Source organism: Megalopta genalis, chromosome 10, assembly GCF_051020955.1.
Source record: "Megalopta genalis isolate 19385.01 chromosome 10, iyMegGena1_principal, whole genome shotgun sequence".
NCBI lineage: Eukaryota > Metazoa > Arthropoda > Insecta > Hymenoptera > Halictidae > Megalopta > Megalopta genalis.
The window spans coordinates 9,127,593-9,149,819 of record NC_135022.1 but is presented as its reverse complement, the minus strand read 5'-3'; the positions used below and the strand labels follow the sequence as shown (position 1 = coordinate 9,149,819).

Below are 22,227 nucleotides of genomic sequence, written 5' to 3'. Positions count from 1 at the left end.
AATTTTCTCTTTTCTAAGGAATGTTAAAGAATAGCAACATTTTTCAATAAAGAAAACGAACCATGCGTTAGTTATTTCGAGGAGGAAATTAATTTCTGGTGATCACAGTGGTGTAAATACTGCTTTTTTTATTCTAAGAACAAAATATCTTACAATTTCGTTATTAATGGCTAAAATATTATTTTACAATGTATATAAGTATTACTATATTTGCACATTCATAGATATGATAAGATAATCGTCACTCGCCGATAAAAATCAGAAGGTGCAGTCGCATTTCTGATATGCTTGTAACATGTATATCAGTGTACCCTATTTTACTCGTGCAATGAAATTACAAACTTCTCATCTTTATGCATAGGTATGTATAAACGTTATGCAAGATGTCTGGCTACAGATGGAACAAATTTTAAGAGGTATTCTAGATATTGAAATTAAACGAAAACCAAAAGCAGAGTTTCGGATTCATTCTTAAATTATTCACAATCCGCCAATAACGACGTGCATACTTAACTCATATCGGTAGAAATACGGTCAGTGGACTTGACGATATTAAATATAGATGCTAATTTGGAACATGACATTTAGAATTACAATGACATTTTCTAAAATCTCTGACAGGTTGCTTCACATTATTAAACTTATTCATTAAAATCGATAGAGATATATTACATAGCTTTTTCAAATCTAACTTTTTCAATAACAAAATTTAATCTCATCAATTGCAATCTAATTATATGTGTGCGGACGTGCAATTTTACTAGTATCCATATGCATTGTGCACTACAATTATCCTATTCGTAAGTATCGATAATACTATCCGTGATCTTAACAAATTTTCAACTCTTCATAAATTAAAGAACTAAGTACAGTCTCCAAACTAATGTAATTTACGAGTCAGGGGCCAACAATGATATATAAAAGACTTCGAACGAGACTCTGCGTTTTCGACCCAATTTACTTGAGCAAGCAACTATGAATCACGGTCGTGTGTTTATATCTCATCAAGCCAAGCAATACCATGCACAACTTATGGCACACGTAATTATCGAATTGAACAGAAATGTTTAGTAATTTAATATCTTTAAATAGCGACTAATTAATACAGAGTGATTAAATTATTTCTGTTCAAGTCTTCGAATCAACTGGAGTACGATTACGATCTATTCCGTTCATGGCAATATTTTAGTTGTACACATCTGCAGTAAGCGCTCCTTAGAGATATTTGTTCAGTAAAAAGAAAAAAAAGTTACGGTTTTAGTTTGGCGTGATTGTGTGCGTGTGTACTGTACAATGTAGTAGATCAAAAGAAAGAACGAAAGAATACACATGAAACATAATCGACACTTTTGGTCAAACAATCACAGTGTGTAATAAATATTGACGTTTCACAATTGGTTCATCGATATCGGAAGGAAAATAAATTTAATGCTGTACAAAAATTACCGAGCTTTTTGAAAAATAACATTGGACCCCGAATCACAAATTCAAAATAAAATATCCAATTGATATTTGAATGTCGATAATTTCAAAATTATGCCGATATAGTAATTTTACTATTTTTAGCTAAAGTGCACTCGTTCCTTCCGAAAAACCTTCGTGCAATTATTAATACTGAGTGGACCAAAATATTTGGAGTGTACCAGATGTGTCTTGAATGACTTGTGCTCGTACGCTCATGGTATTTGGGATGACGTCCAGAAAGGATACTATCAACCACACTATGATACACGAGCTTTACTCGGGAAAATAAACAGGACAGAACGCTCAAATTTGGAACTCAAATGCATGCTTGAGAAAAACCAATACAAGAAATTAGAATGTATCCTCTCTGGAACTGGTCAAGAAAGAGTCTTAACATCTAGAATCACCCAACTGTAGCGCAACATCTTGCATGCACATATATAATTATCTGTATATATATATATATATATATATGTGTGTGTGTGTGTGTGTGTGTGTGTGTGTGTGTGTGTGTGTGTGTGTGTGTGTGTGTGTGTGTGTGTATGTATAGATATACAGTATATCTCAAAAGTATGAGATCGGAGGAAGAATGTACATACCATTCTCTCTTTCTCCTGGCACACATACAGTGGATAAGTTTTTTACCATTTTGCAAATTGAGCATAACATACTCTGACAGCCGACGAGCCTGATATCACAAAAACGATACTTCAACTGGCAAAACGGTAACACAGATTTTTTAAATTGTGTATTTCCTGGCTTCATACTTTTTTGACACCCTGTATATGTACATTATGTAATTATATTAGATATCACACACTTCATCTTTCAGTGAATATATTCATTATTAAATTCGTTGGCCTGAATGGACTAGCGTTGTGTACATGAATAAAAGAATATGAAATAATTGATAATGAGGTTGAGCACAAAAGAATTGTGCTAAGTTTCGGACTTAAAAATTCTTTTTCAACACAAAAGAGTGTTTCGATTAAAACATTCTAAAGACTAGTATTCCGTTGGTACAGTGATCGACTGATCAACAGTAAGTTTCTCCACAACGTGTGTAATGCCGTACGGCCTTAAGTGGTAAATTAAGTATTCAAGAACATACATCATATTAGGTGAGACGTAATGAAACGATATCGCGCTATCGGAACAACAATTGAGACCATCTTTGACATCGTAGTAAATGTACTTCCAGTACCAAAAATTCTTATCCACGTGGTTAGGTATTAAATGGTGTTCCGGGACGAACGGGAAGAATCTACCGCGGCCGTGTGAATCCCTAGTGTCCATCGCTTTCACACCGACTTTTTCTAGACATTTTCCCATTTCTACGTCTTCGGCGCCTCCGTTGTCCTCGCGACATTTGGTTTTATCGGGCAAACCATCCTCTACGAATTTACGTAAACCTTCTTTGCTGAGAACATATCCTGCACCACCGCTCATGTATCCTTGCTTAACGAACGGCTTAAATCGACAGCCAAAGTACAGGGGCGAACTTGGATTATAAGACGACAACATATACCGCAGATTTTCAACTACCACGTATCTGTAAGCGATAACAATAATTGAATCAAATTTCACGTAGTCTATACAGTAGAACTGCGACTATATCATATTCAATCTGATTCTGTAATATTTATATCTTTCAAACGTCGAACTACAAACAGTAATAAAGTTATAATGAAATATACTAACGTATCATCATCAGCCTTCATAAACCATTCAACTTTGTCTTTGTACTTTTCATAGGCATATTTAAATGCTTCTTTGGTTTTAGCCCACAGATTCTCCCTTCCTTCTTTTACTGGCAGAACAACTGTAGGTAATTTGTCATCTGAACGGAGTAAGTTCGATAAGTTTAAAATACATTTTCTCCTTTAATTCGATGTTCTATACAATGGAAAGATATAACTTACCTTCCACAGAACTCATAAATAAAAGAATATTACATCGTTTGCCCCATGTTGCTTTCACGTGTTGTGCTTTGCTTTGGTGATTCTTTGGACCTGTCATAACCCAGCAAAGAACACGTACTTTTCTTGCAAGGTCTTGCGCAACTTCGTCTTCACCTTTATGAAAATCTTCATCTTCGCCATGAAATTTTACCTCCGTTTGTGGTCCAGCCTATTACATATGTTTAGAACATGGAACAAGTTGGATAAAGGAAAATTTAGTAGAAGAATATGATTGTATCTAGTATATTCACTTCTGCTTCCAGTTCCGAGTAATGATGAGGATCTCTAGAAAGAATCGATCCTCCAGAAAACCAATTAAATACATATGGCACATCTCTTGTCGTTGCTATTAAAAGGCACGCAGAGAGAAATCCGAAAACGACACCAGCAACAAGAGTCACAACGAAATGTCTACCGCTTCTTATACCTACAGAGGAAGATAAATGTTATTCAACTACGCATTCGTTGATTAATAAACCAACTTAATCTTATCTTTTCTTTCTCTTAATTTTCTAACATTTTTAAGATACTTAAGACTGTGAAAATATTTTCAAATAATATAATAATTTTGTAAAGAAAAAAAACTATTTATGAAACCATGTCTAATGTTTTCTCCTTCTTTTCTGCCACTCGATAAAATGTTCTCAAAGCTATCCTTATAATTAAGGATATATTTTAATACGTACGCACCATTAATATTTGGTAGCCTTTGTCGAACCATGATACATGATAGAAACATGTAATTTCAATTATATAACAGGACAAATATTATAATAAGCAGTACCTCTCTGTTACTAAGCACAAAAAATAGTACACATTTAGTATTTGTATTTTATGTTTAGATAGTACTTGCACACTGTTTCCACAAATTACCTCTCTTTACAAGGTCCATAATCCATCCACTTTCAAAACTTTGTAGATTTGTAAAACAATGAAAAACAGAATGACAATTTCTTAGTTGCCAATGTCACTTGCAGTGACTATATCCTTCTTGCATTTTATTATCACTTTAAGTTTAGAAATAATAATTAAGTAGACAATGATAATATTCCGAATATACGGTGTAAAATGTAACAGTAGTAATACATAGTACAGTAGTTCAAATGAAAATAGTTATAACTATTGACATCTGATTTGAAATCTTAGAAGACAAACTTTTTAAATGAAAAGATTAGAGATAAGATAGAAGAATTCTTTTTAACGTTTTTGTCAAGCTTAAAATAAACAATAAAAGTTATGTATCTATAAAATGATCATTTATTGTAATATAACTTGTATTTCTTGGTTTAGAATCTTCTAAAAATCTCTAAAGTCTTACCAAAGCCATAAAGGAACGATTGAATAATGTTCTCTAATCAGTAAATAAGATGAAAAAAACAATTAATTATTCGTAGCATCGGTAACAGTGATAATGTATACAATGTCTTTTGAAGTTAGTGTTGAGCAATGTTATTGATCACTGTTGACAAACATAATTTTAATAAATATTGATGATTTCAATGAAATTATAAGAAAAATGCAATAGTTAAATTGTTATGATATTACATTGTATTAGTATAAAAATAGGCAAAGTGTTCCATCATTTTATCTTACATTATAATTTCATAATCTAATTTTTAATGCATCTGTATAATACCTGAGAGTGTTTGCATAAATAACTGCAAATCCAAAATTCTCTTGACCATTCAAAAAATACTGAATTTCTGAAATAGATGGACATGTCTCTTTTTACTCCTTGTAGCATTAAGTAAACGAAAAGCAGCAGTTTGTATTACACTTCGACACGTGTCTGGTCGTGTATACCTGAAAAAAATCATACAGTTTAATTAACGGCAAGAAAAAACAGAAATTAATTGTATGTTATGCAACTGTTGTAATAGTACAATATGGTAGTAGAATCAATGAATATATAGATACAATGTAAGGTAATTTATAAAATTTTAATTTCATGAAAACAAAAGAATTGTTACTTGTTAGCAAACAATTTTTTGAAATATAAGCTTCAAAATAATTATAAGTTATCTTAATTTGCAACAAAACCCTATATATAAAGTATTTCTTTATTAACTTTATTAACTACACAAACAAGGATTTTATGATAACTGTCACGGAAATATAACAACCATAAAAATTATCACCTATTTTTAATTGGTATTCGGAACGGTTTTTCTTATTGCTTGTCTAAAGCAATTTTCGGTTTGCTCGATCCACGACGAATGCTTTCTTAAACAATGGTCTTTGACACGTGTTTGTTCTCTTATAACACCTGTGATCTGATTATAGTTACTAGGTGACGTAAACTTGATTTACTTACGTATCGAGCAAATATTGCATACATGGCAAAACGAAAATGAGTTTCATGATAACGATCGCAGAATAAAATGGTCTTTAGGAAACTGTATCGTATATTCGAATTAACGGGAGTATACACCATAAATCATATTTTTCTCTGATAATACATTAAATTTCGAAGAAGATATGCGCCTATTTTACCGAAAACTGCCACACAGAATAATATAAACTTTAAGTAATGGTAAAAACTTCATGTTTATTTAAGTTTGTCATCTTAAAATATCGTCTGCTGTTTTCGTGCAATGGCTTCGCTTCTGTGACTTAATTGTTGTATGCATATACATATATACATAACTTGTTCGACAATGCTTATATCTGACATTATTTATTACAATTTTATTTGTATGATATTTTAATTTATGGTTAATATATACACATTTTTATTCATTGAACATTTTCAATTGGATGATACAACAGCGTATTACAACGTACATACGTACACAATGTGTTTAGAGTTTAGAATTTGTCAGAGTTAGTCAATGATCTGAGATTTTTTTTGCACATACACAGTATATGTACATATCTTTTGTTTTTGTTTTTTTCAGTCGATGATATGACAAGTCAAGAAATGTTGAGGTTTCTGTATATGTATAGCACATTCTAAAATTAAAAATAATATTGAAGTTATTTGACGTTAACTATTTAAGAGAAAAAAAAGAGTTGTCTAATGACATTGGTGTGTGAAGAAAAATACATTGTCATTGACATAACATTAATAAAATTACTGCAATGACAGCTTATTATTATTTCGTAATCGTTGGTCATGCCGATAACCCCTTATTCGAAATAGAATTTAACAATTCTGGGAAGGATGCAAAGGTTTGTTATATTCGTAGGTTATGATTAAGTAATTTATAAATATGTGTATTTAGTTGTTCATATAAGAAATGTCATAAAAAGATAATTGCATTTTACCTAGACAATATAATATAATTTCATATAACTCACTTGTTTACATGTTTTTGCCTGTAGACAATATCCACCGATATAAACTAATTATATTTTCTTTATCTTTCCATAGAAAGAAGATTACTCGCATTTGAACCAATTCATCGCACATTCTGCATTAGATCTTGTAGATGAACATACATGGAAAACTACAAATATGCATTTAAAAATTGTGGATAAATTCAATCAATGGTTTGTAAGTGCTTTTGTTACCGCCACTCACATTAGATTCATTATGGTACATGATAGCAAGAATGAAGATGGCATAAAAAATTTCTTCAATGAAATGTATGAAACATACATAAAAGTAAGAAGTTATGTTATATTTATCTTGTTATGTGTCTAGACAGTATTGTATCGTAACTTGTTACCTCCGATCGTAATTATTAACACATGTATTTCTTTCTTCCAGTATTCTATGAATCCGTTCTACAAACTAAACACACCAATTAAGTCGATCGGTTTTGAAAAAAAGGCCCAACTGTATGGCAGGAAATACTTATCGTCATAAGTCCTATGAAGTATTAATAATGTTATTTATTACTACATATTATACATTAATCTTGTTTTAAAGAATAAGTTTTAGCTATACATGTAAGCTAGATCTGGAATTTTGTTAATAATGAAATATAATACAGTACATACAATACAAAATATTTTGTTGGTTTTTAATTTTTTTTATATAATAAAAGAGTAATTGGTTCCATAATCACTTTTCTTCCTTAAAATAAAGTTTGCATTTAATACTGGCATTGTTTGAAAAATAAGTTTCGGTGCACATGCGTACATCGAATACCTACCGTCGATAGAAGCTCTAGACTCTACTAAATCCCCGAGGCATATAAATGCATGCACATCGGCGCATGTACAATGTGTATAGAAACGTGTATACGTATATTTACACCGGTGATCCGGTGTCACCGTATTCAAACAAAAAGTTTATAGAAAATACCTTAATTATTAACACTGTATATTTAATATCGTCGAAATCGTGCTTAAAAAGTTTGTGGTTAAATATGTAGAATTAAAAAAAGTCATTTTAGCGTGGCACAAATATGTATGTATAACTGTATTTTGATTTTTTTGCGAGTGTTCTAAATTATTTGTATCGGTAATTTCAAAATTACATAAATTACCTAATTGATACTCTTTTTGGAAATAATGTCTATTATACATATTGTACATATAGTACTTTCTTTTCTATACCTTGGGACGAGCGATACGAGCATTTTAGGTAAGCTATATTGTTCATTAAGTTTTATAAACGCTTTATAAGTACAATATGAATGATTTACCTCTTTTTGCAGCGCCTCGTGATACAACATTTATTTTGTTAAGTCAAAAAGAAGGTTACCATGCTGCACACGCTAATCTTTTGAAAGAAAATATAATTGAACAAGCTAATATCCTTGATGAGGTATGCATAAACTATTATTTATTATAATTAATTTAAAGAAAGTTAGTACTATGTTTTTATTGTATTAGGATCCTCCTGAAATAGTTTTATCTCATGAATTGAATATCAATGGATCATGGACGATAATACCACTATTGGAATATTTATTAAATACGTATCCAACTTCTAAGTGGTTTTTCTTTTGCCTGGAAAATACTGCAATTAGATTAAATAAACTATTAAATGTTTTATCTAAGTATAAAGAAGATAAGGTATGATTTATGATATAACAAAAAAGTAGACTATATGTATAAATTATTACTTTATAAACTCTTTATTATAGAATTTATGGATTGGTCATGCACTATATGATCATGAACCGACAATTATACACCATTTTGCAGAGCACAATAAGAAATTTAAATATCCACATGTAGCTTCAGGCTTCGCAATAACATTAGCCTTAATGACTAGGTATCTTATTTGAATGTTTAATCGTGAATCTATACTTTTATAAATCTTGTTAAGTAACATGTATAAATTGTATTTTTCTTTTTCAGTCTAGTACAAAAACTTATCGTAGGGGAGGGACCCAAGGATGACTTTACAATTGATGCATCCTATGAATTTGCATCATTTGTTCTTCGTGTTGACAAGGGAGTGAGGTTGACACATGAATCTAATATATGCATTGTGTCAAGTTCTGACTGTGCCACTTATCCAAGATTTTTTCATTCTTGCGTAAGTTAATGTGGTTTTATTTATGAATTTCTTGCTTTACGTTTCATAGAATATTATTGAATAAGGCACTAATCGGTTTATCATATACTAATAGCGTTTTAAATGAATAAAGGATTCATCTGTGTCTTCCAAAAATGCGTATTTTGCTGTAAAAACATGCACAAAGTATCATGTTGAAAGAATTCCTGCGATTAAGAGGACATGGGCAAAACATGTTGAAAACATTGGTTACTTCAGTGATGCTGCTGGTACGATCAGTTATAAAATATGTTACTTGTATGCGCTGGTTATTGTGTAATATTTGCGTAATATTCGCGCTTCTTGTGTGTAGATAAACATTTACCAGAGGCTTTTATCGTACCAAACACAACACGCGGACATTGTGGCAAGACTTACAATATTTTAGTAGAAGCAGACAAAATATTGCAGAAAAACAATTTGAATTGGCTTGTAATTAGCGATGATGATACGATATTCAGGTAAATGATTTTCATCGCGTATACATACATTCCATTGATACGTGTTATATTATCATGATATTATTTATTTCAATTAGCGTAGCGCGTTTGATGGGTTTGTTAACATGCTATAATCCCAAAAGTCTGCTTGCAATTGGAGAAAGATATGGTTTCCGTCTATGGGACAATCTTTATGGGTACGAGTACTTAACAGGTGGTGCTGGGCTTGTTTTATCTAAGTCTTTAGTTCATGAGATGATAAAACCAGGAAGGTGCGATTGCCCATCACCTACAACTCCCGATGATATGTATCTCTTCGGTGCATGTCTGGCACGAATTGGAATACAACCTGTTCATTCATCGTTATTTCACCAAGTATGAAATATGTATTACTAGATGATGTGATTATTTTGCGCTTCACCTTATCAGTGCTACTATACTGGTAGTGATAAACCTCATATTGTGATTAGCAAGTAGAGCACTAGACTATATGTCGATTGTAATCACTGATCATGAATCATTTCTCGATCTTCTTAAAAATCCCAATGTATTTGTTCTAGGCACGCCCGTCTGATTATGCAACTGCCTATCTCGCTTCTCAGGAACCTATATCTTTTCATAAGTTCTGGATGATCGAACCACAAATGGTTTATGATGAATGGTTCGCAGAAGCTGATAAGTCCCTAATTACATTTAAAAGACATACCGAACTATAATTTCAGTATGTATCAAATATTTTACTACTACCTAATAATGTCCTAACCGTAGAAATTGAAAGAAGTCATAAACAAATTAATTCTGTCAGGATCTCTATGATATGTTTTTAAATGAATAAGATTTTATATAAATCATTGTAGACTACCGTATTTTGTAAGAATATCATATAAAATTTTTTTATTTCTTTAATATATATACATGTATATGTATCTATATCTATATCTATATCTATGTATACATATACATACACACACACACATATATATATATAAATATACATACGTATAATAAAAAATTTGTTACATATCTACATATCACAATTTTGATCGTGTTATTTCGTTCCACCATGTAGGCCGATCGAAGTTTTCTTTCTTCTTAAATATCCACTCTTTGATATGTTTATATACCTGTGTACAAAACAACATTGTAAAGAAGAAGAAAATTACAAGAGGTAAGAGAAATGCTATGACATACTTCTCCATCTGCCATTCCTAATGGTGAATTTATGACAAAATCTGGTGGTGCTAAAACATCTGCTAGAGTTACAGCATCATCAACTAATTCTTCGCACAACATTATAATGCCATTTCGCAGCAAGTTATCCATGTTACTCGTAGACGTTGCATAACCACCAGCATAAAAATCTCCTAATCTTTTTTCTAAAGTAACAGCTCCATAAAGTGAGCATAACTTTGTTAATACATTACGTTCTTCAGATCTCCACGAAGGATCGTTAATACGTTCGATAAAGTATTTCATTATAGCATGCTGCAAAAGAAATGTCATTGAGATTATTATAAATTAATTAACTTTTTGTCGTTAAAGATACTTGGCACTACCTGTCCATATAAGAGAGACATGGTTTGTGCATAAAACACTTGTATATTATTTCTAATTTCGAAATCACCGCAACCGTTGCTTTTGAAATATTGTGTCCTATTATAAGTTCTTTCCAAGTAGTAGCAAAGTAGCCATTGGAAGGATAGGAGTAAATCTATAAGCAATAAACTATAAATCGACTGGACAAAGAGGTTTACAGATATAATTCCACAAGGTTGTTTTCATACTTTCTATTTTTAATGTATCTTGAACCGTCGAGTGCTGAAACTTTTGCATTAAAATATTGTTGGCATCGTTTATAAAATATGCAGTTCCAAGAGGAGATTCAACAGTCTTTCCATTAAGCATATTCGACCATTGGTTCAATAACCAATTACTGGCTTGCTGAATTAGTACATTATTTTCACCCTCGTACGTACAATTTGCATCATTTTCAGATCTTAATTCGCCCAAGCGTGACACTATTAAGAAATAAATATTAGGTGATGTAAATAAATCGATCAATCTTCCATATATACCTGCTTCATATGTTACATACTTTTTAGATAGCCGTGACCTCCGCAGGACTCGCGACAATTTTGAATAATATCTCGACAAGTCCACGAGGAGACTGGTTTACTTGCACAAGATAATGCATGTATCTCCATACCTTGGGTATCAATTTTATCCTCGTTCATAGAATTCGTTAAATTAATTTGAAACTCAGACATCTGATGCACAAACGTGGACGAGAAGATCTTTATTGCGTATATTTCTGCCAAGTGAGGGAACAATCGCCATTGCTACGTGTTTTACGATAAGTTTTAAATGTGGAATGATATTTATTTTAAGCGTTTTTTATTCGATTGCTTTAAATACCTGTGCTGGATATTCTATGACCGGCCATTCCTCTGATTCCGACGGTCCAAATTGTTTCCTCACGGCGCAATATCGAATCGCAATCACCATTGCAACAGATGCAATATTCGCGGTTATAGATGTAATTGTAGCACGACCCGATGATAATGCACCCAACGATGCTCCTGCATAATGGTCCAATCGAAACGTTTACCATAAAATTGCAACGCGAGAAAGATTCACTTACCAAATCTTTTGCTTTCGTTTTTCACTTTGTTAATATATTTTCCATCCTCTGTAACAGTTGCCGTTCGATTCAATAAGTATAGCCGAGGAACTGGATAATTATCGAACATCACAAATCCATTGTCAACGCCGTTTAAAGCAATTTTTTCGCCCATATCGCCAACAGTTACACCCGGCAAAGGAAGATGGGTATCTGGATCCCGTATGGGTACAACGAATGGGTGAAGACCGTGATTACGTTTATCAGGCGTGATCAATTGGGCAAAAGTAACAGCATGTGTTGCAGACTTTCCTAAAAGTACACAAGTTATCTTCATTTGTTATCCGCTAGAAAGTATTATGTATTTGCTGTTTACCTAAACCCCCAGCCCAACACTTTGCAGCCTCGAAGTCTGGGGTATGCATGATGAAGCTTTTTAATTGCGGATCGTATGTTGCCGTGGTTCTCATGCCCTTTGCATTTGTTCCATGAGATATTTCTGTTAGCGCAAAACAGCTTGTGTACTATTAAGAATAATTGTGTTAATGCAAATTCAAGTAACATTTGTGCGATGTATGTGTTAGCTATAACCTTCGGATTACTTTTTATACAAATTATGTTCATTGTGTACTTACGTGACCATCCTGTAGTTTCTCCGCAATGTCGTAATGATCTTCTGTACCTAAAGCATAAATTGCAGACGGTACCATGCCTAGCATTACACCCATTTTGATGGGAATTGAGGCATCGTACTGGAACATCACGTTAAACCAGTGCCTATGTCTCAATGGATCCTGTTAAGAAAATGGAATATTAATCATATTATTATTAGCCTTTGCAACAATCCCAAGTAGTATTTACCGCAATGCTATTAGCAGTTATTTCCTGAAGACGAGCATTACATATTCTTCGCTCCTCGTCCAACGTCTGCGGCGTGAGTCTGTCGAACGCAGGCGTCTTTTGCATGAAGTCCCATAAATTGTTCTACAAGATAACGAAAAATCTTGGATCAATCGAAAAAATCGAACTTCGCAAAGAAAACTAGTATCAACTTGTCTTTACCTGAAACTCCACGTAGTCTTCTCCATCTAAGTTCAGTTTTAGTAACTTCCAATTAAATGTTGCGCGTTTCCTGTAGGAGTCCAGCGGGCCTCGTGGCATGTCAGCGATTAAATTCGTCATTTTTGCCGAAGTCATGGACATGAATTGGATCACCTGTTTGTTCAAATGATTGCTAAGTACTGAAAGCTAAGGACGCGATGTATGATTAACGACGTTACCGTTGAGCTTGTGTTTATCATTACTTATATAAAATGTAAATGGGAATATGCTTCCGATAAAAATCGTTCCCCTCGCTGGATGACGAGTGGACTTCGGTAGATATTGGCTCGATATAATATAGGTTCTATATTCGATTGTCGAGCCAATGTAACTTTCATGAAGCTCTGATTGCTTCTGCATAATGCATCGGTAACAGATCGACCTCGTGACACTTTAATGTCCATTCGAAGAATACGAAACGTTAAGTTCCATACAACTTCGCATAAGTAACAATATATTGTTACTTTGCACGAATTTATCGTGCGTCATTTAACCCACATAACGTTATTTATATAATTTGATACGTTACGTAATATCCGTATGTACATATACGTAGATTAAAGATAGCGATTAGGAAATTTGAAAAAACTTATCAGTTCGTTAATATCTTTTCTGAAAAAACATCGCTATCTTTGGACGATCATTTATTATCTTGAATATATTAATTTTAAATTTCAGTAAATTTTCATTGTTCTTACGACTTTATTTTAAGTATATCTATGCACATACATATGGCATCACGTTTAAGCTTTAACGAAAAGCTTGTACCGACGAACTACATTATTGTAGAAATATTGTATACGTGAAAATAACATCACAACCAGGGAAGTAGATTTCTATCACATTATTATTCATTGGTTCTCGGATCTTTTGTTTTTGCTAGATATTGTTTTTTCACACGACTGTTGATAGGTGTATGGTTTTAAAAATACTCTTATAAAATGCACAGCATGCTGAATCGTTTTACAGACTGAAAGCAAAATGAGTTTGACCCTAACTACAGTTTGTCAATATATCGTAGTATCGGTAACTCGTATTTCCATTATTGATGCCTTAATTTCCTCCACAAATTAGATAATTAAATATTCAATTCTACCCCCTCATTCTGGCAATCCGTAATCGACTGCTAATCGGTGATCTAGCTACTTTAACCGAGAGCTTGTTAAAATCAGAAAGAGATGCTTCTCATTTTGTTCTTCAAAATCGCTCTCGTGGCTGGCAGAAAGTAATAATTATTTATAAATTGTATACTTTTTGGTATATAAAAAAAAGTACGGAAATGTATATAAATTTAAATCAGTGAATCACAACGCGCCGCTTTTATGTTAAAATGCATATGAAATATTAATTTTACGTACGACTGTGCCGTCTATTTCTTTTTTTTTATAAAAATATTAGAGAAATTCCGTTATATAAAAAGATGTATATGTTAAAAAGAAAAATATAATTTAAATATAACTTTGCACATCTAATAAATGATTTTATGAGAGAGAAAATTCAAATTTCTTCTTATCAACCTGTGTATATAATTTCGCAGTGGACTTTATAAGGAATATGTAGGTCAGACGGGTGACGAAAACTTGAGATTACTAATTGGGAAGATTGTTGAAGAGCTTGTGGAACAAACGAATTGTATTGTGTTTGTCACCGATACCGTTTATCGAACATTCATAGATACCGTGCATGTTCAAAGATCATCGATCGTATCAATGTACGAGGTGAGATAATAAATGCAGCCTTTTTCAATTTTTTCTACGATATTTTTATTATCATAGATAGCGTTACGAGATAACGAACAATTCTCACGACCAAGGAAACAGATTCAAAGAATTCTGACCGATAGTAAAGCAATTGGTTGTAATGCATACATTATGCTGATTGCTAATGCATTTGTAACAATCGAATTCTTGAAATATACAGAAAAGTGAGTAGACGATGATAATTAGATTGCGGATGTTTATACAGATACATATATGCAAAACGTACATATGTAGTGTATGCATAAGAAATATATATATCTCCGTATATATCTATAAAATATTAATTATTTTATTGTTTTATTTACCATAATTTGCATTACGGTGTATTACAATGATTTTTTTTTATATTGTCAATTGCGAAGTGGTGCCACTTATCTGACAAACTTAATTTATATGCTGAAAAGAAGTGTTCTTCTCCATAACATCATGTAACGTAGAACGCCCCTTTTCAGTGTATAAATCAATTTTGTCATATAATGAGGCACCACTCCACAAGTGATAATATAGGAAAAATCATTGTAATATACTGTAACGTAGATTACAATAAATAAAACAATAAAATTATTAACATTTACATATTTACACATTTACATATCATATCTGTATAAATATCCGCCGTTTACTAATCAGCTAATTGTAAGCGTTAGTTTCAGCATTGTACAATTGATAAGCGTACAAGTGATAATTGTACAAGTGATAAACGTAATTTTGTGATAATTTTATTCTGTTTTAACCATTTCTAGCGAACGTCTAATCAACACACATGGATCATTTATGTTTCTGTATGATCAGCGCTTGTTCCAACCAGATTTATACTATCTATGGAATAAAATAATTAATGTAGTCTTCGTACGTCGATATAATGCATATAAACACCGTTCTGGTGGCAAAACATTTGAAAAAAACATCGATCTGTACACTGTCTACTTTCCTTCAAGAGGTAGGAGACACTCTTCTATTAAATATCTAGACACTTGGTACCATAATAAATTGCGTTATGGTGTGAATCATTTTACAAAAACAACTTTAAATCTGCAGAAGAGACACCTGAGGTTGGTGCAATAAGTATAATCATCGTTATCATTGCAATATGAAGCGATACTATTTTTACTCTTAATTTCAGAGTTGCTGTTTTTGAGCACATTCCATCGGTAACAAAAAAATCGAGAACTTATTATAATAAAAGGCCAAACGGTAATACAGAAGCTTTAGGAATAGAATTTGAAGTATGTATTAGATGAACAGTTTATTGGCATACAATTGTATCGATATTACATTTCAGTTAATACAGACTATATCAAAAGCTATGAATTTCAAACCAGAATACTATATGCCACGCAACATTACGATCGAGAGATGGGGAACATCCGATGGGGCTAATGAAACCACAGGCCTTATAAATGAAGCCATGCAAAGAAAAGCTGCATTTTATTTGGGCGATTTGCATTATACGTTACATCATTTAAATTATTTTGATTTGAGTATTCCATATAATACAGAATGCCTCACTTTTCTAACACCAGAATCTTTAACAGAAAATTCATGGAAACTTTTAATACTTCCTTTTAAGTAAGTGCAATTAGAAACAGATATAACCAGCACATAAAAGATGTATTAATTTGAATTTCTAGGCTTTATACCTGGATCGTGCTACTTTTAACTTTAGTCTTGGGAGGTATCGCATTTCATGTCATATCAGTATCTTACAGTAGACACATAAGTTTATACAAAAATCAGATGCATATTCAAATTGCGACCATGGATAAAGAAGTAGATGGTTTATATTTGTTTACTGAAATACAGAACAGTCTATTATATACTTATGGTATGCTGCTACAAGTTTCATTACCAAATTTGCCCAATCCATGGGCTTTAAGAGTATTTATTGGATCATGGTGGATTTATAGCATTCTAGTCGCAGTTGCCTATCGAGGTAGCATGACTGCAACTCTTGCTAATCCATTTGCCAGGTAAATGTCAATACCTCGTTAGAATTTACTACTATTAAGAATTTGTTTATTAACAGTCGATGTCGTGATTTGAATTCAGAGTTACTATTGATTCGTTAGCACAATTAGCCAAGAGTTCTATAGAAGTTGGAGGTTGGAATAAAGAAGATAAAGAGTTTTTCTTGATATCATCAGATTCCAATAGCCAAGAAATTGGTAAGAAGTTCCGATTGATCGTAAACGAAGAAGAAGCTATTGAAAGAGTAGCGAATGGATCTTTTTGTTACTATGAAAATTCTTACTTCCTTCGCAATGCTCGTGTTAAAAAGCAAGTATGCGAAAAAGAACAAATGAGCAAAGGAATCTCAAAAGATATAGCATCGAAGCACAATTTGCATATAATGGAAGAGTGTGCAGTAAATATGCCCATAGCGCTTGGTATGGAGAAAAATTCACCATTGAAACCACGTGTTAATACTTTGGTATGGTTTATTCTTCGTGTTAAATATTATAATACTTTATAGAAAATATTAACAGCGATATTTCTAGATAAGACGCATTATAGAAACTGGATTAGTTGAAAAATGGTTGAGCGATGTTATGGAGTGGTCGAAAATCACAGAAATACGACAAGAAACTGAATCTGAAAAGGCAGTTGTTAATCTTCATAAATTACAAGGTGCTTTTATTGCTATTACAATTGGTTATTGTTTAGCTTTCATGGTATTAATAGGAGAAATTTTATATTGGAAGTATGTTACTTTGAAAGATCCAGAATTTGATAAGTATCATCTGGATACATTTTACAGTACTTCTAATAATGTTAAAATATAAATAATCGATTTGACTACGAATTTAAACGAAAAGTGCAATATTGTTCTCATTTACAATCATTTATTTCTAACCATTTGTAACATATGCATATGTATGTCAATGTAAGTGACGTTTGGTTACAGACGTATCGGTAGTTAATATAGTATATATTATAGAAAATAATGTATACACGTATACGTAAACATAGACGAATTATAGAATATAATAAAACGATGACGTACCATAAGTAAAAATAGAGAGTTTAAATAAATTCTTTTCCAGTTTTTTCGCACACAATCGTTAGGTCACTGCTTCGTATTCATTTCACTGCTTTCTCTCTCTTTCTTGTAATATTATCTTCACCGCTATACACGTCATTGTAGTATACATACTTATTTCTTTTCATCCTAGTGTACTTAGCAAGTGTAATTTTGTACATATGTAAAATCTTGCTGCATATTTCATGGTAACTTTATCTTTATTACAATTATGTATTTATACTTTGTGTCTTACTTTATTATAATCTTTAATCTACACGCATTCGCTCTCGCGCTTGCTCTCATTCATTATTTTCTATTCTGCTTCGTCATACATACGTATGTACATGCAATGTCATTCTCTTCGTGGCTTACATGAATTGCATGTGTGAGTAGAGATATTCGATTCCGATTCAATTTTTTGTTGTAATAATCGAATATTGATTTTTGCCTTCTAGGAGAATTAATTAAATAAAGAAACAATCGAACAAATTTTCTTGGTCTTATATATTTCCCGAAATTTATACATGATTCTTATGTTTACAATTTGTACAAACTTTATTTTTACATCAACTCTTTAGTTTTTTAGAGGAATCGATTCTTATATATACAATCATGGTAACGGGACACACTCTTGCACGCTTTTCTTACTCCCTAAGCTGGCGCGCACATTCCCGCCATTTTACCGAGCATCCAATTAGCAGTGGATCTTGTCTCGGTAGTGAACCGTCAGCCAATCAGAGCAAAGAAAATTTTTATACAAAATCTCGCTTGCGGAACAAGCTGTGGCCTGAAGGTGTGCAATTAGCAATGGCGTCGCTTTGATACAAAAGTAATGCAAATAAAAAAGGAGTGTTTAGATTTTATTGGTAGAAAGCATACAAAGATCCGTACAAACAATCTGGAGTTATTTTCTTCCTAGAGTGCATGTATGATCAAGTATTTATCAAACTTGTTTTTTCCCTGCTGTATATATTATAATAATTATAAATTTTAGATAAAATCTTCCAAGGATACTAATGATGAACCAACATTGAATTCAATGGAAGATGTTTATAAAGAATGTAATCTGTTCGCACACAATGTCCAGTTATGCCTTCCGATTATACTGGATCATCGATAGAACGCATCTTTGGAACAACAGTAAATCCTTTGGTGTTAAAGCTCAACAAATTATATAACACAACAAGTGATTTGTACGAAAATGGAAAACATGTCAGTTGATTCTGAGACTCGAGCATCACCACCATTAATAATAATAACATTAAATGTACGGACCTCATTAAATTCTAAATCTCAACAAAATGAAATAGGTCACGGTATTAATATCAGAATCTGAATCAGTATAATATAATTCTAATTTCTCTTCTTCAGTATTGCTATTTTTTACTTTGTCCTCCACTTGTATTTCCACATCTTCATCTTTGTTCTTCCAATCTTCTTCTTTGTTCTTCCAAATTCCTCAGTATTTTTTCTTCTACAGCCTCCTATACACAAAAAGATTTTAATAGTCATTAGTTGAAAAATATTGTATGTCTACATTTTTGTCTGGCACATAAAAATCAGCTAATGAAGTATGAAAATCCCCAGCTTAACTGACACTGTAACCTATCGTTTTGTATACACGTGGAGCAGTTCTTAACCCATTTGCATCATTGCGCGGAATATTCCGCGAACCGCGACAGTCGACTATCACCAAGCGCGGAATATTCCGCGAGCTGCGACTGTCAGCTATCACCAAGCGCGGAATATATCGCGAAGCTCGACAGTCGACTATCACCAAGCGCGGAATATTCCGCTAGCTTACGTTGTCTTTTTTGTATTTAGTCGGAAAATATCTTTTAGTTGGGACAGATCACGTTTAATCATTTGTGAGAGCGTTTCAGTTCATTCAGTTTAATATACATCATTCTAAAAAAGTTTTACTTTTTCTGTGAAAATCTTTCAAACTGTCACTATGAGTAAGTGCTTTCAATCTATATTTAAATTCAAGAAATCCGAGTTTCGAAAATTATCTTATTTTATAATATATAATTTAAAATTTAGTTGCCCCAATGGATTTTGAGTATCCTGATTCGGATTCAAGTATTGACGAGGTACGACGTCCTAGAAAACGTTGCCAGAGGATTTCGTCAAGTTCTGATAAGGAAAATGAACAGTGCGATAGTTTTATAAATGAAGAGTACGTGTGGAAAGCCGAAAATCATACTCCCATTATACATCCTTTTTCAAGTGCGGGTGGTGTAACCGTAAATACACAAGGTCTGTCTAGAAGGGAGGTTTTTGAACTATTTTTTAACAAGGAGTTGATTACAAAAATAATTACCGAAACAAATAAATATGGAGCAAGTGACGCAGACTTTATACCTCTTGAAGAGAACGAATTAAAAATATTTATTGCCTTAAATATTTTAATGAGCCTAATTTCCAAGCCCACGATTCAAAGCTATTGGTCGGCAGATAAAAGTATAGAAACTCCGTATTTTAAGAATATCATGAGCCGTAACCGATTTATTTCTATCTCCCAAAATTTACACTTTTCCAGTACAGATAATCCTAATGATGCACTGACTAAAATTCGAGAAGTTACTGAAATTGTAAAGAAAACTTTCATTCGCATGTATGTCCCAAATAAAAACATTTCCATTGATGAATCACTAATGGCGTCTAGATGTCGTTTACATTACATACAATTTATTCGAACAAAACGTGCGAGATTCGGTGTCAAGTTTTATAAACTTTGTGATTCACAATCGCGATACATACATAATTTCAATATATATACAGGAAACGATAAAACTGATACAGGATCTGCTACCAGAAATGTTGTAACCAATTTGTTAAAAGAGAGTCAATTATTGCACAGGGGGTATTGCTTATTCCTTGATAACTGGTACAGTTCACCAACATTGTATCGAGAATTATTTAACATGAAAACAAATGTATGTGGAACAGCGAGAATAAATAGGAAAGGGATGCCACCAGAATTAAAATCACACCTACTACAAAAGGGGGAAGCTGTTATATTTAGTACAAAAGAGATAGCGGCGATAAAGTGGAAGGACAAAAAAGATGTCGTTATGCTAACTACTATGCATGATTTAAATTTTGCTGAAACAGGGAAACGAAGTCGATATACTGGAGAAAAGAGTTTGAAACCAACCGCAGTAGCAGATTACAATAAATATATGGGTGGAGTTGATGTTGGTGATCAGATGTTCAAATTTCGTACTATTCGACGATGTAAAAAAGCCTATAAAAAAATATTTTTTTATTTTATTGGCATGATGTTGCTGAACAGTTATATAATTTTTAAAAATAATAAGAAAGATCGAGCGTTTCATGTGTTTAAACAGTTATTATCAGAAGAAATTATTGATAAATTTTTACCCAACATAAATGTAAATAAGGCATCTGTCAATGATACCATTATGCGATTTACTGGCAGGCATTTTCCTGTACGGATACCTGCAACTCCAGCAAAGGGGAATAAAACTTCAAAACGATGCGTTCTATGTTTAAGTAAGTCAATTCGACGGGAGACAGTCTTTAAATGCCATGTTTGTGATAAAGCATTATGTATTGACCACTTTAAAGAATTTCACGAACGTTAATTTATTAATATGCTCATTTAACTTAAATAAATTTATTTTATTATAAAAAATATTTGTTTTTCCTTTTGTATAAAAAAATGTCATCGATGAATAATTTCAATGCGCGTTACTGCACACACGATCGACCACGCGTGGTGATAAGATTCACTCGTCAGTTGAACGTCGCTGATGTTTCGATGCAAATGGGTTAAATGATCTGTACTTACTTTCTCTTTTTCCAGTTGATAAGTTAATGCAACTACTTCGGTTATCAGTTGATGGTAAATTTGTGCGATCTCCTGTTTGCTTGGTAAACTCAGCAACTATAAATCCGATATCATGAATATCACATAAAATACATTTTGATACATACGGTGACCCTTATTTATATTTGGACATCGACAATGACTAAAATACTTTCTTTCAATTTTGTTGTTACTTTTTTTTATCATCCGAAGCAATAGCAAAACTGAAAAAAGCATTCTAGTAATTGTTTATTAGACAAACACTACTATTATTAAAAAAAAAATTTAAGTCGTTTCGTACAGTTTTAAAACAGTTATTCTGTTTTAATAGGTGTGTCCGAATATTAATAAGAGTCATTGTATGTTAAATTACTGTTTGAATACATGTAAATTACACTAAATTACCATATTTTATGTTCTCAGGATGCGATTTTTGTATTACTAAATCACATGGTAGGGCAACCAATCTTCTCAACTATCTTTTGTTTGTCATTTCGTATGTTACAGTAACGGGAAGCCTACAACTGCAGGCTTTTTTTACTGCCTAGCACATATATACCCCACCATTT

The 22,227-nt window shown here is 32.5% G+C and overlaps 5 protein-coding genes and 2 long non-coding RNA genes across 10 annotated transcripts; 3 read left to right on the top strand and 4 right to left on the bottom strand.

Moving 5' to 3' along the window:
- Positions 1-108: 108 nt before the first annotated feature.
- Positions 109-6,855, bottom strand: C1GalTA (Glycoprotein-N-acetylgalactosamine 3-beta-galactosyltransferase 1). Of its 4 annotated transcripts, none has more exons than XM_076524830.1 (8): positions 6,726-6,855; positions 5,062-5,228; positions 4,299-4,432; positions 4,116-4,219; positions 3,677-3,852; positions 3,387-3,594; positions 3,166-3,304; positions 109-3,016 (listed from the first exon to the last, which is right to left on the bottom strand). In XM_076524830.1, the coding sequence occupies exons 4-8, from the start codon at positions 4,162-4,164 to the stop codon at positions 2,470-2,472; spliced, it is 1,119 nt and encodes a 372-aa protein (XP_076380945.1). In that variant the 5' UTR covers positions 4,165-4,219; positions 4,299-4,432; positions 5,062-5,228; positions 6,726-6,855; the 3' UTR covers positions 109-2,469. The 4 variants fall into 4 exon arrangements, with proteins under 4 accessions (XP_076380945.1, XP_076380944.1, XP_076380943.1 ...); XM_076524829.1 differs by lacking the exon at positions 6,726-6,855 and adding an exon at positions 5,740-5,876; XM_076524828.1 differs by lacking the exon at positions 6,726-6,855 and adding an exon at positions 5,564-5,702.
- Trs20 (trafficking protein particle complex subunit 2) lies at positions 6,457-7,381 on the top strand. Its single transcript, XM_033474577.2, has 3 exons — positions 6,457-6,596; positions 6,799-7,032; positions 7,138-7,381. Exons 1-3 carry the CDS (start codon positions 6,507-6,509, stop codon positions 7,234-7,236), a joined length of 423 nt encoding a protein of 140 aa, XP_033330468.1. The 5' UTR covers positions 6,457-6,506; the 3' UTR covers positions 7,237-7,381.
- A 170-nt stretch (positions 7,382-7,551) lies between these two features.
- On the top strand, positions 7,552-10,347 carry LOC117222714 (beta-1,3-glucosyltransferase). The gene is made up of 9 exons (XM_033474567.2): positions 7,552-7,959; positions 8,033-8,142; positions 8,211-8,393; positions 8,465-8,595; positions 8,682-8,862; positions 8,975-9,110; positions 9,194-9,341; positions 9,419-9,695; positions 9,881-10,347. Exons 1-9 carry the CDS (start codon positions 7,887-7,889, stop codon positions 10,034-10,036), a joined length of 1,395 nt encoding a protein of 464 aa, XP_033330458.2. The 5' UTR covers positions 7,552-7,886; the 3' UTR covers positions 10,037-10,347.
- LOC117222709 (Acyl-CoA oxidase 3) lies at positions 10,187-13,256 on the bottom strand. The gene is made up of 12 exons (XM_033474560.2): positions 13,221-13,256; positions 13,003-13,155; positions 12,802-12,924; positions 12,576-12,734; positions 12,317-12,464; positions 11,962-12,252; positions 11,736-11,899; positions 11,416-11,659; positions 11,105-11,338; positions 10,877-11,031; positions 10,512-10,805; positions 10,187-10,444 (listed from the first exon to the last, which is right to left on the bottom strand). The coding sequence occupies exons 1-12, from the start codon at positions 13,239-13,241 to the stop codon at positions 10,352-10,354; spliced, it is 2,079 nt and encodes a 692-aa protein (XP_033330451.2). The 5' UTR covers positions 13,242-13,256; the 3' UTR covers positions 10,187-10,351.
- Positions 13,257-14,628: 1,372 nt separating this feature from the next.
- Positions 14,629-19,193, top strand: Ir68a (Ionotropic receptor 68a). The gene is made up of 9 exons (XM_076524824.1): positions 14,629-14,759; positions 14,817-14,965; positions 15,545-15,853; positions 15,925-16,027; positions 16,084-16,370; positions 16,433-16,771; positions 16,851-17,232; positions 17,300-18,749; positions 18,818-19,193. Exons 1-8 carry the CDS (start codon positions 14,751-14,753, stop codon positions 17,582-17,584), a joined length of 1,863 nt encoding a protein of 620 aa, XP_076380939.1. The 5' UTR covers positions 14,629-14,750; the 3' UTR covers positions 17,585-18,749; positions 18,818-19,193.
- Positions 18,663-22,209, bottom strand: LOC143260145 (uncharacterized). The gene is made up of 3 exons (XR_013034255.1): positions 22,064-22,209; positions 21,641-21,736; positions 18,663-19,307 (listed from the first exon to the last, which is right to left on the bottom strand). It is a non-coding gene; the product is annotated as an uncharacterized LOC143260145 (long non-coding RNA).
- LOC143260146 (uncharacterized) lies at positions 20,498-21,634 on the bottom strand. Its single transcript, XR_013034256.1, has 2 exons — positions 21,211-21,634; positions 20,498-21,073 (listed from the first exon to the last, which is right to left on the bottom strand). It is a non-coding gene; the product is annotated as an uncharacterized LOC143260146 (long non-coding RNA).
- Positions 22,210-22,227: the final 18 nt, after the last annotated feature.